The following is a 17,028-nucleotide window of genomic DNA, read 5'->3' as shown; positions in this document are numbered from 1 at the left end:
TTGTTAAGTTTCTAAGTCAGAGTCTGGGTGGAAGCAAGACACTATCTTACATAGATTAGGGCAGAATTTCATGGGTTTTATCCTCTTGCATTAAAATAGTCATGCTGCAAAGTAGTGTTTGCCATGCTAGCTGAAATTGTCCAGTACCCATTGCTTAGTCCTTTCTTGGGGAGCCTGTGTCTCTAAGTAGTTATGGGCTGACCCTGGCTCATTCATTTGGGAAGAAGAAACTTCACCAGAAGGCAAATTACATTGCTATTTGGACTTACTGTCCTCCAGACACATCTCCTGTTGCTTTTCTAGTCCTGTTGTTTCACAATTCTCATTTGTAAGAGAAGGCCACCTCCAGCTGTTGGTAGAACTTTAGGTTGTTTCCTGAACGCTGATCAGATTGAGCTCCTCAGCTTCTCACAGTCCAACACAGCATTGTTGTTGACCTTCAGGAACTCAGTGACTCCCCAGGGCTCTAGTGAGAGCCTGTACTTGGTAGGAAGAAATTGCTTGCCCTTAAGGATGGTGCTCAACTAAACAACAGCCAAACCCCTTGATGAAATAGTACCAGTGACTTTTTGTATTTGGTTTGCAGCCATCACCTGTGTTATTGACAATGGCAGAAATGAACAAGACCGACATCCAACAGCCCAAAGATCGTCAGAAGCCCATAAAGACGGAATGGAATTCCCAGTGTGTCATTTTCACTTATTTCCAAGGAGACATCAACAGTGTCGTAGATGAGCACTTCTCAAGAGCTCTGAGCAATATCAAGAGGCCCCAAGGATTGAACTCCTCAAGCCAGAGTGAAGATGTGATCCTGAGGAATGGTGAGCATCTCAGGAGGGAGGAGGCTGCAATTTCCTGTCCAAGCTTTCACTGTAAGCCCCAGTTTTTAATGCATTCTACATGTGTATGTTTGCTAAAAGCAAGTCACACTGCCTAGTGAGAAGTCATAACTTTTCTTAGAAGTTTAATGCAAAAATGGACATTGTCTAATCAAATTAGTTCACTTATTTCATTATTTCTTCAACTGCATTCAGTGCTAGGTTCCCTGCTCAACATACAATAAGAGCTTCATGACTACTCACTGTTACCATCAATCAGTAATATTATTCTTGCTGTTGGCCAGAGGGCAAGAACACCAAAGCATCCATGATAAGATAAACATGTCCTGGGTTGATGCTCTCAGCCTCCTTTCAACCAATAGTGGATAATCTGGTGAGCAAGGATAGGGGCCAGAGGGAGACTAATGAAGGGTCTTGCCACATCCTTCTCCCACCCTTCTCCGGGTCAGGGATGCATATTGCTCAACAGGGTTATGTCACAATGTGCATATCAAAGCATGCAGATTTGGAGGAAAGTATGATTTTAAGCTGGCAGGGGCCACAATATGTCTCTCATGGACCCCAGATACTTCTGCCTTCATGGAGCCCTTGATCCATAAAAGTATTAAAAGTTACATTTTATAACTGTGCTGTTTGTTATGAGATGAGGATAAACCAAGCTGAATTCCTTTTTAATCGGTATCATTATCACATTCATCTTTTTCTTCTGATTTTGAAATAAGTTACATCACTTCTGTGGACCGCTACAAGTATTCACAGGCCCTAGTCACTGTGCCTCTTATGCTTAATAGAGGCACCCCTGCCTGCCAGAGGAGAATCAATATGGCTCCCATTTACCTTTTTTGATTGATTTTAAGAGCTTTTTATTTCGGTTACCTAGCCCACAAGTTAAATGTCTTGCTTCCATTGGAGGACCTGTGGGTCTCCAAGTGGGACACTTTGTACAAAGTGAACACATGGGGCCTCTGCCTGTGGGCAAAGAGCTCACCTGTTTCCAGATACTATCACTCTGGTTCTCCTGTTTGGTCTGGACAGAGCACTGGTGTGTATCTGATGTACTCTCCATAGCAGAATTTACTTCTTTCTTAGGAATGATTTTTCCAGTCAAATGAATTGACTTTCTCAGAGAATCTTGTGGGTTAAGTACACATGTGGAAAGGCATGAATTGTTTGGGTGATGTGGTAAAAATGAGAAACCCCTACTCTGTCATTTTACCCTGTTTTGTTTTTCTTCTCAGCATTTGTCATCACCAAGCACATTATATATATTCTTCTGGACTCCTTTGCACACCCTTTAGTCTGAATTCTATGGCAGCAGGATTTAGTCTGTTAAAATTACTGCTTTTTAAGTACATAGTTCAATGCCTGACTTATGGGAGGCACTTAATAAATATTGCTGGAATGAATGAAATTATGATTTGAATCATAGGGTATTGATCCTAAAGATGGGGTATGTAGTCCATTTTCTGTTGCTAGTAACACAATGCCACAGACTGGGTAAATTATGAAGGAAGGAGATTGTTGTGGTCAAAGTTTGAGGGCTCACATCTGGTGATGACTGTCTTGCTGCCAGAATCCCAAGACAGTGCAGATATCACATGACAAGAGACTAAGAGAGCATATGTGTGTTCTTTGGTCTCTCTCCCTCTTCTCATAAAGCCACCAATAATTTAATCATGGGCTCCAACCCTGATAAATTTATCTAGTCCCCAATAATCTCCCAAAGGTTTCACCTCTAAGCATGATAGTTAGATTAAGTGCCCACCCTCAAAATATGTCACAGAGGACATTAAATCCTAAAATGAATTTCTGAGGGGACAAGTCATATTCAAACCATAGGGATCACCATAGAGAGGAGATATGGTGTGGTACACAGCTTTAGAACTATGTAGTATGATGCCAACACAGTTCCACTACTTCTTAACAGTATGATTTCTGGGCATCTTACTTTATCTGCTTATGCCTCAGTTTCCTTACTGCTAAAATCAAATATTTAACTATAGGAGAGTGCTTTGAGGGAGTCAATGAGATAAAGTGTGTCAGGTAGCAAGTAGTGAATGCTATGTAGGTATTAATTACTTTTGTGTGGATAATGCCAAAGGCTGACATGTTTTTTGAATGCAGGCCTCTCCTATAGCCTCCAAGATTTTTGGAATCCTGCTGTGTGGCTGCTTTCATGTTTTCTATGCCTTCTGACTTTACTTTGATTGAATTCTGTGAAGCTTCTGTCTGGGAGCTTGGGCTTGGCCCTGTTTCTAGGCCAAGCCAGCCTTCACAAGCCAAACAGATAGGTGGTTTTCTTCCCTTATCTTCTTGTTGCATTTTCCCTGTGAGAATCTCACAAATCCCCTGACTCTGAAGATGTTGCCTGCCTCATGGAGGTTGGTGTGGGCTAGGCAAATATTTTTCTGGTGATTGAGCAACTGAAGGAAAGACTGTCTCCCTCAAGGCCCCTCTTATCATAGCTAAGAGTCAAGTTTCTCACGAACTCTGCTGCCTCAGGGGAGGGCTCCGTGAAAGAAGTCCAGTCCTGCTGAGGTTCTTATTGGACATGTTAAATGACACACATACAGCTTTGAAAATGGTGGGAAACCTATAAAGTGGCCTTTCATTACTGACTGCTAGTTAGCATCCTCTTAACCCCTGCAGGTCAGCCCCAGCTAAACCAGATTCAGGAGAACAGACCCCCATTCATGGGCTCCCGTCGAAGACTTGCCCACATTCTAAGGGCACTCTGTCAAGTCAAATATGCAAAGCCCAAACACAAGAGACCTGTGTGGCTAGGAAAAGCCATTGAATTTCCTGGCTTCCCTTCCAAAATCAAAGTTATTTTTAAATTTACTTATGTATAATTTATATGGACTGCACTTCAGAAAAGAAAATATAAGTTGAAGGTATCTTTGGATTATCTTCCATTTTGATGGACCCTGGGAATTTTCAGTCAGTAATTGGGGAAGCTTCAATAACTGCAAGTTCTTGGGGGACACAGTCTTCGTGCACTTCTCAACCCATATTCCTCCTGAACCACCCCCAGCCCCAGTCTTGAGCAGGCCTGGTAACATGCTCAAGAACTATTGAGAGAAGAGAAGCTATATACCTGATCACCTAGCAATCTTCTTTAACCAGTCTCAAAGGGACCCAGTGGATCTTCCCTGCCTTCCATCTGCCATGATTAGCAGGGTAGGAAGAAACACTACATTTCTCTTTTAGTGTGAATATCTAGACAAGCTATAGTCATGCTGGCTGTTTATGGTGCCTGTGAATATTGACAACTTTGTGCCTCCACTAGGTGCCAGACACCACATTAAAATTATTACTCTTAATTCAGTCCTTAAAACCCACTATGATTTATAAAGTTCAACGATAAGCAAACCAAATCCATGATCTTAGAAGACAGGATTTGGTCTTGTTAGAAGATGTTTGTCAGGGTTAGCGATGGAGAGAGTGCCTGAGGGGGCTTTCTGAAGTGTTAATCACATTCTGTTCTTCTGTCTGGGTACTTATTATCCAGTTTGTGAAAGTTCCTCCAGCTGAAAACTTGTATTTGTGAATTTTCCTGCACATTGCTTGTATTTCACAAAACCACTTTGTCCTCATTTTACAGAGGAGTAAACTGTAACCCAGCAATGGTGAGTACTCAGAGATGGGTCACCTTGCCAGTGAATGATAGAGATTGAAAGCCAGGTCTGTTTGACTCCAGAGCCAGTCTCTTGACTTTACTCTCCTGCTTTTGTAGACCCTGATGACACCACAGAGAGAGGGTTAATACCCATGAAGATGTTTGCAACAATTAACACTTAGTGTGTACTTCCTGTGTGCCTGGCCCTTTGCTAGGGGCTGTGACATAGATTATCTCATTGAATTTTCACACCAACCCTATTGGTTACTCCTTCTGTGCTTATATTTCTGGTGAGATAACTGAAGCTCAGAGTCAAGTGACTTGTCCAAGATACCACAGCTAGTAAGGGGTGACTATAGTGTTTGTCATCAGATGGTCTTGATTCCATATTCTGAGCTCTTAGCCACTCAACTTTCAAAATACAGGCACATGTTTTGTATTTGACCTCTACCTTCAAGGAATCTGCACTAGCTACCCCAGGGAGGTGACTAGGAAGGAGGGATTGGGACTGAGCAGGGTTTTCTGTTATCCCAAAGCAGGACTTTCTTCTCTAAGCTGTCCCTCTGCTTGTGGTGTTATTTTAACTTCAGGTAGTTCAAGGACTACCTGCTTTGATCCTGGGGTGAATGAATGAGGGATTATTGCTACCAGCTATGCTGGTAGAGAGGGGAGCGCCAGTGTGTACAGACTGGACAAGCCAAAGTTTGGACATTTGTGGGACAAAATGTGTGTGTGTGTGTGTGTGTGTGCATGCGCGCATGTGTGTCTGGTTTAACCTTCATCATAAATCAGGACTGGTCTTACACACACACACACACACATATACACACACACAGCACAAGGAGAAGTGGGAAAGAAGAAAGGATGAATGGAAGGGAAATCAGGCAATTATGGATTGGTCTTTACAACTGTCAACTCACTTTTAGGAGACTCACTGATCAAGTGGTTTCTTAAATTTTTGCTTAAAAAATAGCTTAGCTGTGTGCAGTGGTATGTACCTCTAGTCCCAACTACTTGAGAGGCTGAGACAGGATTATCACTTAAGACCAGGAGTTCAAGGGCAGCCTGGGCAACAGAGCAAACTGACATAATCTACCTTAATCCTTTTCAGGGCATTGCTCTCAATGACTTCTCACTAGAGTCTACTTCTTTAAAGATTCTGCTACCTCTCACAATGCCCCACTGGGGACCAAGTTTCCAACATGTCATGTAAGATTCTGTCTCAAAAGTGAGCTTTTTTCTGGGGCTGGGGTTGTGGCTCAGTGGTTGAGTGCTCGACTAGCATGTGTGACGCCCTGGGTTCAATCCTCAGCACCACATAAAAATAAATAAATAAAATAAAGATATGTGTTCATATCTGAAAATTTAGAGAACACAGATACATATTCAGGAAAGAAATAAACCACATGAACATCTAATCACACCTGCTAATTTTTACATAGCATCACTTTGCATAAGCTGCATTACTACACTGTGGACCATGCCTTCAACATATGAGTCTTTTGGAGGACATTGATCTCAGTGGTGAGTGGAATGACTGGGTGCTATGGTTTGGATATGCTTTAAGTGTGTCCCCCAACATTTTATTTGTTGTATGTTAGTTTTTTATCACTGTGACCAAAATATTGGTCATAAACAACTAACTTCGGGTCCCATGAGAACTACCTTCCCTTCTGAGGACAGTTCCCCCAATGACTGGAATCCATATCTCAACTTAGAAGAGGAAAACTGTATATTGACTCACAGTTTCAGTACGTTGTCAGCTGGCTCCATTGCTCTGGGATGAAGATAAGACAGAACATCATGTCAGAAAGGTGTGGTGGAGAAAATCTTCTCAGTTCATGACATCCAGGAAGCAGAGACAGAGAGGAAGGGGCAAGAGACAAGAAGTGTGTGAAAGTGCCCAGCTTACTGCATTCTTTGGAATATTGTGGAAGCACAGCCAGTAAGAGTATGAGGTTTGGAATGAGATAGCATTCTCACTTACCGACCATATGGCCTTAAGGCAAATTACTTTAACTTCTCAGACTCTATTTACTCATTTTGGTTACTGTGAGGATCACATGAGCTCATATATACAGAGTGCTAAGCAAAACATCTGATCCATAGTCATTGCTCAGTAAACAAAAGCTAATCTATATTTACAAATTGTTCCTGCCCACTTCTGATATCTTATTCCCTGGGGATGGACATAGACTGAGCAAAGGCTTCTGAAATCTTTCCTGTATAGCCAATATCTACTGTTTCCTTCATTCCAGCCCTGAAGTGCTGCAACTTCTGCTGCTGTTGGGGGCTTCCCAGCTCAGTCCTTTCTTCCTTTACATTCTCTGGCACTAGATAACTAATGGCAGGGTGGATTCTTTAGGCTTCATACCTTAATTACCATCTTGTTTCTTCCTGGGTTGATTATACTGAGTGTTGCAAACCAGAAAAAAAGAGCCAAACTGGGTTTATAAACTGAAATGATTAATAATATGAATAAAAGAGCTACTATTTATTGAGATCCTAGTATATACCAGGTACTAAGCTAAGCCCTTTTGCATGGATTGTTTTACCCAATCTCACAACAGTCCCAGGAAGCTCAGAGGGGGAGGGGACTTGCTCAGTGTCACATGACTAAGATATGAAAGATCTGGGACTGGACTCCAAGCCTGTCTGACTTCAAAGTCTGTGCTCTTAACAATTTTGCATGCTGTTCTGCTCAATATGGAAAAGTTCAGTTTGAAGGGATAGTTCAGTTTGAGGGTAGTTCTCATGGGACCCTAAGTTAGTTCTTATGAAAGTAAGTTGTTATAAAAGAGTGAACCAGATCCCCAAATAGACACACATGCACATGTGTGAGTGCATGTATTTGTGTGTATGCATACATTTTTGCAACTATGTGTATTTGTGTTCAATTTTGTGTGAGCGTGTATGTGACTGCATATATGTGTATGCATTCATTGAAATGGCATTTAGTCAAGTCCTACCAAATGTCAAGAACTGTGCAAATTTTGGGGACAAGATGGTGAACAAAAGAGAAATGATCTCATCTCTCTTAACGTTTACTGAGTAGAGGAGAGGGCCAATATCAAATAAATGAGTAACTGAAGAAATTATAGGATTACCACTAGGAAGGAAGTAAAGAGGATGTAGTCACAGAAAGTAACAGGATAACAATCTTTGTTCTAGAAATCCAGAGAGAGTATATATGAGTAAGAATTAATGATGTCTCTGAGTGTGCTTGGGAGGTAGGGAAATGGCCTACCAGTTTCTTCCAAAGAGGCAGAACAAGAAATGGAGATTAGTGCTCTGTGCATAGGCCTGGTTTTAGGACCAAGGGCCCCTGGAATTACCCATATATATTTCTGGAAAATCTTGAAATTTCTAGAAGCATGTAAGCATTTGCCTTTATGCCAGAAGAGTATCTTCCACTCTATCCCATCATGGAGGCCCTGGCTCCCGTGTGAGGCTATGACTCCCTATTCCAAACGAATTTCTTTTCATACAAAAATTAAATACTACTCTCTCAGAAAAATTCTCTCTGGATTTCTAGAGAGAAAATTGGCCCAATAAACGTTAAAAAGATGAGATCATTTCTCTTTTGTTCACTGTCTTGTCCCCAGAATTTGTGCAGGTACTTGACATGTGGTAAGACATGACTAAATGCCATTTCAATGAATGCATGCACATATATGCAGTCACATACATGTTCACACAAAATTACACACAAATACATAGTTGCAAAATTGTATGCATATACACAAACACATGCACACACATACACACATCCCTTCAAGCTGAACCTTTCCACATTGAGCAGAGCAGCATGCAAATTGGTTAAGAGCAGGGCTGGTGTTGTGAATCAGTGGTAGAGCGCTTGCCTAGCATATGCGAGGCCCTGGGTTTGATCCTCAGCACCACATAAAAATAAATAAATAAAGATATTGCATCCAACTACAACTAAAAATTAAATATTTTTTTTTAAATTTTTTAAATGGTTAAGAGCACATACTTACACACTAGAAGCATGGATGGAGCAAAAGGTATGGTCTGATGTCCAAGGTCAGAGTATATGGAGTGAAAGCCATCTGGATTCTTACTGAAAGAAAAATCCCAACCTACCCCAAGAGTCTTTGAATCAAAATGTTCCTCACATGCTCTTTATCTGTTAATGTAGTTCGTGGTTTGAAAAGGCTGCAATATCATCCCTGAGGTGTGTTCATTCTCTTTCTCTTTCTTCCTCTGCCTACACACACACACACACACACACACACACACACACCCCTCTAGAGGTAGCTAAGAGGGGACAGTTGAGTGGAAATGTCACCAGAGCCACTTCTAGTAAGCAGTAACCTTGAGTAAGTTAAGAATATGGTTTGAGATATCCTCCTCTATCCACAGTAAAGATGGGCATGATTGCCAGAGTAGTTGGCTCAAGAAATCTGAGAAAGCATGGCCAACCCAAATGTAGTGTCTCCACACCATGGGCCACCAATAACCAAGCTTAGTCTGGAAGAGTGAGTTTTTCCAAGCCACCTATAGCTATTGGGTTGCTGTGAACTCATAATTGAGACATCCTGAGCATCCCTCCAAGCTCCCATTCAGACTGTACTCTAGAGCACCAGGTGACCACAGAGGACTTAAACAATGGCACACTACCTACTCCCTTTAACATTTCTATTAGAGAATTCTGGTAGGTAAGCAGTTAAGAAAAATATTCAAAGCACCTTGGGTCCTGCTTTTTATATTTCAAGCATTTAGCAAGCACCTAAGTCATATGTATGAGATCTCTGAGGACAGTCCAGATGGAAACTGTCCGTTTTCAGAGGCTATGCTTTGTTTCTAATTTGTGCTTAGAACATGCAGTACCTTCATCCAATATGAAACATGGACAGTGATTATATGAAATCAACTTAATCACTCTGTTTGTACCACACAGTGTCCTGAATTGCTACTGGCCTGGAGATATCAGTTTTCAAAAATAACATTTATCCCTGGGAACACACCCTAATGTATTTCCTTGTCCTTGGTTTCATTAGAAGAATCCCACCATTGCCAATTGCTCATTGTAAATGGTATGAGATATTGAGCAGAGTGTCTGCCATGTGGGTTTAAGCTTCTTTTTTTAAATATCTATGTTACATAGAAAGCCAAGGTAATGGGTGGGGCCACTCCTGTAAAACTGTACTGGCCTCTCAAATGTTTTTATCTTGTACAAAATCCAGTCAAACTGAGCATTAAGGAGAGCTGGGAGAGGTGCCCATGGAGAGAAAAGGGCCCAGTGTCTCAGGATCTCCTGTCAGCCAATCTTCCTTTGTCTCCTTACTCATGTCCCCCTCCTCCAATCCTCCTCCAATATCTTGGATAGATGAGAGGCTCCAGGATTTTAACACCATCTGGCAGAGTTATTTCCCTCCTCCCCTCTTGTCTGAGTGGGTGTTGAGAATGGAGAAAACATGTATCCATGTTGGAAGCTATCTTGAAGATAGCAGATTTAGCTATTAGTTATAATAGGCACAATTAACATAGTGTCTATGGAACTAAAGGAGACTTTGTTCCCTTCTAGTGTGTCCACACAGAGTGAGCAAGAAGAAACTGACTTGCCCTAATAATTCTGCTTTTAAAAATGAGGTCCAACAAAATCATAGAATTTGCAGGGAAATGGATGGCACTAGAGCAGATTATGCTTAGTGAAGCTAGTCAATCCCTAAAAAACAAATACCAAATGTCTTCTTTGATATAATGAGAGCAACTATGAACAGAGCAGGGAGGAAGAGCAGGAAGAAAAGATTAACATTAAACAGAGACATGAGATGGGAGGGAAAGGGAGAGAAAAGGGAAATTGCATGGAAATGGAGGGAGACCCTCATTGCTATACAATATTACATATAAGAGGTTGTGAGGGGAATGGGAAAATTAACAAGGAGAGAAATGAATTACAATAGATGGGGTAGAGAGAGAAGATGGGAGGGGAGGGGAGGGGGGATAGTAGGGGATAGGAAAAGTAGCAGAATACAACAATTACTAATTGGGCATTATGTAAAATTGTGGATGTGTAACCGACGTGATTCTGCAATCTGCATTTGGGGTAAAATTGGGAGTTCATAACCCACTTCAATCTAATGTATGAAATATGATATGTCATGAGCTTTGTAATGTTGTGAACAACCAATAAAAAAAATAAAAAAAAAATCCAATAAAAAGTACAGATTAGTTAACAGCAAAAAAAAAAAAAAAATGAGGTCCAAGCAACTACTTTTTTTACCCATCACTCATTTCTACAGTTCAGTTCCCTACTGGGCTAATCTGCTTTTTGCCCCCTTGGTTCAGTCTCTTAACACCTCTGTACCTCAGATTTCTCTGAAAACAAACAAACAAACAAACAAACCTTGAGTTGTATTAATGACCAACTGTTGCCTGTTGAATAACAACAAGCAAGTGTTAAACCCTTTTTAATGTTCTATGGAGTCCTCCTATTAGGTGTATTTAGAACAGTAGCTATGAAATAGAGGTAAACAATATCAGCAAGCAAACACAAATTAACCATTTTTGCTTCTAGAAAAGTTTTATTAAGGGGATAATTTGACAAGGGGAAAAAGATGTATGTACAGAGTTGCTCACTGCCATGTTGTTACTATAACTTAAAAAACAGAAGTAACTGAATTGCCCGCAAATATGACATCTGTTAATCCATTGTTTTCTCCTATAGGAATAGTGTATACCCATTTTAAAAGTTGGTGTTTGGCTCAGTTCATTGCTGTGGGAGAATATTTGTATATATTGATGAAGCAAAATCAGCTTTAATAATGATACATGTTGTGAAGAGAATGCATATATGAATAGAAAGAAGTACAACTAAAGGAGGACAATGGCTGTTTATGAATACTATGATTAATGTGTGTGTATTTTACTTTTTCTTTATTTTCTTCAAGTTAACAAATATAGTATGAATTAACCTGAAAAAAAGCTACTTCCATTTCAAAAATTATAAGTAAACACCTGACATGTCTCCTAAATCTTTTCTTCCAGATAGTGACATGCCTCCAAATCAGTGGCGTTTCTCTTCTCCTTGGACAAAGTCACAGCTGGAAATGTCGCGTGCAAATAGTGCCAACAACAGCAGCTTGAATATGTCTGGTCCCTTGGCTGTGAATCAGTATCCACTGTCTCTGCCTGAGACCCACTCTGTTCAGCCTCGGGATCTGTGGCATTTCCCCTCCCTAGCCAGCCCCAGGTCCCTGGAGCCTGGCTACTCTCATGTCTTTCCGGATGGGCACCTGGTTCCAGAGCCCCGGCCTGATGGGAAATGTGAGCCTCTCCTAGGTCTCCTCCAGCAAGACAGATGTCTAAACTGTCCTCAGAAATTTGCCACGAGGGAGGATCGCAACCCTGTCCAGATAGCCGGAAGCACAGGATTGCTTTTCAACCTACCGCCCAGATCAGTCCACTGTAAGGAAATGCTTAGAGATAATTGGTGGATTTCCTCTGAGGGGTTGTGGTCAGGAGTGAGTTGGCATTAGATGGGTGCTAAGACTAATTGCTGCCAGTCTGGACATAGGGCTTCTGCTGAGGGGGTGGAATGTTTTGTGTAAATGTTCTATATATTTTCACTAGGCTTCATTAACACTCACAGTTTAATGGTTAAAGGGTTACATAGATTGCCAGCCAGATGGGTTTGGTCCTCAATACTCACCCCAGTCTGTTGGCTTGGCCTTACCCTAGAAAAATGATGGACTGCTGCCTAAAATTGGAGGGTCCCACATCTACCTCATTGGGAGCCATTAAATAATCTGTTTGCAAAACAGAGCTCTGTGACGTACCTACAGGCTCAAACGTTATGCTCCAAACAGGTTGACAACTAACAATGATGCCAGGCTCCTGGGCAAAAACAAGGGCAATCTATACCAACCATCTGCTCCACACATTAAAATTCAAAGCAACTGGAGAGGCAGCCCCATTGCTGTCTGGAGATGGCTGTCTGTGACTTCCTCCTTTACACTGGCTGCTCTTGCTCAGTTTCCCTTGGGTCATTGCCCCCTGACAGCCACCTCTCCCCTGAACTGAAAACTCCCTTAAGAAACACTGAGTTTATCATTCACTCGCTCACCCAACAAATATTTAATTGGGGTCTACTAGATGTGAAATACCCATAAGAAACAGGACTTTCTGCTTTGTAGAAGGACAGGGAAGAACTGGCATAAACCATGCTTTCAGTAAAAATGTAATCTACTCTGCTGAAAGATTTGCCTTTCATGTGAAATACTTGTAATAGAGTATAATATATATATATATATATATATATATATATATATATATATATATATTATACATTCATGTGACCAAGTCTGCATTCTGTTCTCTGGAGTAATTTTCTTTTGCAATTCTCTGGTCTGTACATATCTACGGTTCTATGCCTGAGAGAAATTACTGGAAGCAGTTTTTACTGTGAACTAAAGATATAGTACACAAAGGGCCTGTTTAGCATGGCCTGCCTAAGTTCAGGACTGTGTTCCATCCTAATATTTCACAACAAATGTCCTGTTAAAATACCATTGTGTCATTTCTAAAGTTTGATTAGCAATGCATGCAGAGAGTAAATCATAAAAATGTCATGCTTGGGATACCAGTGAAAATTCCCACCCTATACTCTTTTGCAAAATATTCTCCTCCTGGATTCAGAGGGAAAGTCAGACCAACTGTGTTTGTATATATGCCTGTGCATACACATAGCAGAGCCCTTATTCAACAGTTGGTTAGAACACACATGGCTCAAATCATCATCTTTCAAACATAATAACTATATACACTTCAGATCCAATTCAGCAAATATTTAGTGAGCCTATACTATAAGCTAGGCACATCCTGGCAAACAAACTGATAATACAGGCATTATCCTATTCCTGAAACCTCTAGACAAAAATTCATGAACAAAGGTTTATCATCAATGTCTCAACTGTTGTGAGATCTTCACACATTCCTACTGCTGTTGACAATCAGTCATATTCATTGGTGACTGACCAGGAACTGTTGAGAAAGTGACCTTTAATTAGGAACACTGTCTGTAAGATGGGAACAAGTTCTAAGGGGCCTTAAGAAAACAAGCTCCTTTGATTTTTAGTATCTATTAGGAGAAAATAAGCCAGATGTCCATACACTGAGAGACAATCTGGTGCCCCTGGGTAGCTGCTGGGCAGTTTTTAACCCAGCCCTGGAGATTTCATTGTTAATCATGATTTTTTATTTTTTTTTCAGGTAAGAAAATATATGTCTCCCCAAGTCATGGACCTGCCAGTCCCAACCTTGCAAATGAAAGTAGGTATCCAGTTCAGCCTTTGATAGCTGGGTTCTGTATCCTGAGAACAAATTTGAGGAGATTATATTATCAACATTAGGGCCTCTAGCAGCTGACAGGAGTCTTATTTCTATTATTTGGGATTTCGATGGATAGAATTCGTTTCATTGTAGTTTCAACGAACCCAAGTACTTCAGATCTTGTCAAATTTCTTGTATATTTTCTCATTTTGCTAGAGAAGCGATTTTATTGAGTCCTTTTTTTCTGAGCCCAACTTACCTGAGGTAACCAAGGTGACTCACAATAATGAACAAATCCATGAGGATTAGCTTGCTTTGTCCCAGATGTTCGGCTTTCAGCTTAGCACATAGGGGCACCCCAGGACTCTGTGATCAGGAAAATGTGACTCAGGCCCAAGACAAAGACTCTGGGTTCCACACTCAATTTGAAAATGAAATCCATAGGAACTTCAAAATGAGGACAATCTGGGTGGGATGAGGAGAGGATCTGCATGATCTAAGTTTAGGGTTCAAATTCCAGCTTCATTACTTTAGCCTCAGGAACTCAGTCACATTTATTAAGCTCCCTATGCCTCAGTTGTCATATTTGGAAAATAGGCATCAAATTATTGCTTACCTCATGAAGTTTCTATGAGCATTAAATGGAATAGTCTATGAAAATGCTTAGAATAAGGTCTGGCACATAGTAAGCCATCAAAATGTGTAGGCTTTTTGGAAGGCATCCTGGTATCCCAAACTATGTTCTATGCTATGTGTTTCAGAGAGGACCAACAGGAAGAAGCACCACCAAAGCCCTGGTTTCAGGCATTTTACAGTTCAGTGTGAAGAGGGGTTGAGGGTGATATATAATACTCCACTTCAATGTCAGTTTAACGAGGACTGAGACTTTGAGGGGTGAACTGTCATATCCCCAATACCTGCAGGAATGCTTGACACAGAAGTCCATATGTATTTGCTGAATGAATGAATGAGTGAATGAATGCTAGAAACAATAAAAGAATATTTAAAAAGGAAATAGCAAGAAAATCCCCACCCAAATAGTAAAACTTCATGTGTTTCAGGCTGTTATATAAAACCTCAGTGGTTAACTGGCCGTGCCCAGATGAGGAGATACATTAAGGGCTAGATGGAAGGCTCATAGCTGAGTCCAGGCCCAAGGGAATGATATCTAATTTATGAAAGTCAGGATTGTGATATCTCCTAAGTACTTGTTAGTAGTTCCTATATTATTTTATTAGAAGTTGTGAAATTGCTGATAATGTAATGATGCATTCCATTGTTCATAGGCCCCAAAGAACAACATTTTTTGGGTATTGACTGTGAGCCAGATACCACACACCTCATCCTGCTTAGTTTCCACCACAAATTTGTGATATGTATATGAGTATATCCTAGGTAAATCACACAACCGATATTCAGTAAATAATGGGTGAATGAATGAATATCTCCATTTAATAGATGAGAAAACTGAGTCTCAAAGAGGTGAAAAGACTTGCCTTTAGATTACATAGAAGCAAGTGACAGGTGTAATATTATCTCTTTGCTCTCACAGTGTCATACAATCCTCAAAGCAATTCCAATTTAAATATATTGCATAATAGTAAAAATTAGTTACTGGTGAGACTAATTCACTCTACATGGGTTTACTATCCATCTGTGGCTAGGACACTGTTCTAGCATAAAAGAAGAGGAGTGCAGAAAGCTCAGAAAGCAAGCAAAAGAACAGAAAGCAATATTACTTGGGAAAGGGGTATGGGGATGATCTTCCCTTGCAAAGAGGATTTGAGAGAAAGCAGGGAAAGGGTATTTGGTTATGTCAACAGCCTACCACTATTGCTCTGGGCAGAGGGAGGGGAGAGGGAGAGTTTCCTAGAGCTCCAAGCAAACTGACCACAAACCCCAGCAAAACCAGTGCTCTTAAGCATGACATCAGTCTCCCAATCTTGCCTAATGCTAAGATCCACTGGAAGCTTATTATCTGCATGAATTGTGCTCCCCTATTCCTGTGGGAGTAGATCTGGCATGAGACACAGTCACATTGGCTTGTATTGTACTCTTTATGTATTTTTTATTAACTTCAGTTTGAAGTGACCTGTATGAACCTTTCAGTAGGAATTTTTGTAGTTCCAAAAGATTTCCAATGTGAGGCTCCAGACAAATATGCTGCAAAAGAAGAAAGGCAGAGTCTCTCCTGTCCCTCCCATATGGACTTAACCCCCTCATGTACCTATGTACCTCATGGCTTCATGAGGTAGAAGCCATGTGGAGCATGCCTATCATGCACAGGGCCTGTCCCATTGATGCTGAAGGCCCTCAGCACTGATCAAATAATCTATCAATCAACCAGTTTAAATAAAAATTCAAAAAAGAAAAGGAAGAAAGAATAAAAGAGACCCAGTTGCCACCTACAGTACAGGCTCTATTTTTATCCACATTGACAGATGGGAAAATTGAAGTTTTAGGAGGTTAAGTAACTTGTCCCAGTGAGTAAGTGGCAGTTTTCTCTGACTTCAAAGTGTCTGATATTACCCACTAAGCTAAGGTGCAGCTTGACCACACAATAAATCAACTCTATCACATTTAGAGACACTGCTTCCTTAAACAAAATAATAATGATTTATTGAACACATATGTGCCAGCTGGAGCTTCATATACATTTGACTCGATTCTCACCAGAATCTTAGGAAGTTGTTATTAATATCTCCATTTAACATGAGGGCAGTAGGACTCAGATAGGCTTGGTAACTGGCCTAAGGTCACACAGCTAGGCAGTGCTGAGTCCAGGACTCAAACCTGAGCTCATCTGACCTCACAGGTATCCTCTTTTTCATCATGCTTATCCTGTTTTTCAGGAAGCCAATCTCCAGAGAGAAGAAAAGATCTGTACTATTATTAACTGCGGTTTGAAGAAGAGAAATATTCTTTCTAAACCTGCTTATGATTTTCTACTGTGAATCCACAGGGTCTAGAGACCTCACTGTCCTTTTCTTTTTCTGCCCCTAAAGAACATTTCTGCCCTCCCTAAGATTGTGCATTTTTCTTCCTTGGTAACTATGTCCTATATGAGGGTTTTCCAAACTTGCTAGGTGATTTCCCAGCATGTTAAAGAGCTGTTTCAGGGTGGAGGGCATAGAGGCCCACCTGCTTGTTCATACCCACTGCACTTAGAGATCACAGCATCTTGATTCTCCCCAGCAGTAACCTTTGAACCAAGGCTGACCACATGATATTTATTCTATGGGTGGTTTAGTCAGCTTTCTCGCTGCTGTGACTAAA

The 17,028-nt window shown here is 40.8% G+C and overlaps 1 protein-coding gene across 1 annotated transcript; it reads left to right on the top strand.

Annotated features, from left to right (window-relative positions):
* The first annotated feature begins 607 nt into the window (after positions 1 to 607).
* Vgll1 (vestigial like family member 1) lies at positions 608 to 16,648 on the top strand. The gene is made up of 4 exons (XM_077794015.1): positions 608 to 821; positions 11,470 to 11,889; positions 13,693 to 13,752; positions 16,605 to 16,648. The coding sequence occupies exons 1-4, from the start codon at positions 608 to 610 to the stop codon at positions 16,646 to 16,648; spliced, it is 738 nt and encodes a 245-aa protein (XP_077650141.1).
* The last annotated feature ends 380 nt before the right edge of the window (positions 16,649 to 17,028 follow it).

Source organism: Urocitellus parryii, chromosome X (assembly GCF_045843805.1).
Source record: "Urocitellus parryii isolate mUroPar1 chromosome X, mUroPar1.hap1, whole genome shotgun sequence".
Lineage (NCBI taxonomy): Eukaryota > Metazoa > Chordata > Mammalia > Rodentia > Sciuridae > Urocitellus > Urocitellus parryii.
Note: the sequence above shows the minus strand (reverse complement) of the source record. Positions and strands in the feature narration are given on the sequence as shown.

What these genes read in the sequence shown, in the direction of transcription:
- Vgll1 (XM_077794015.1), top strand. Translation starts at nt 608, where the DNA reads ATGGCAGAAATGAACAAGACCGACATCCAACAGCCCAAAGATCGTCAG. An exon ending in AGATGTGATCCTGAGGAATG is followed by an intron (nt 822 to 11,469) that starts GTGAGCATCTCA and finishes CTTTTCTTCCAG; the next exon opens with ATAGTGACATGCCTCCAAAT. An exon ending in ACCGCCCAGATCAGTCCACT is followed by an intron (nt 11,890 to 13,692) that starts GTAAGGAAATGC and finishes TTTTTTTTTCAG; the next exon opens with GTAAGAAAATATATGTCTCC.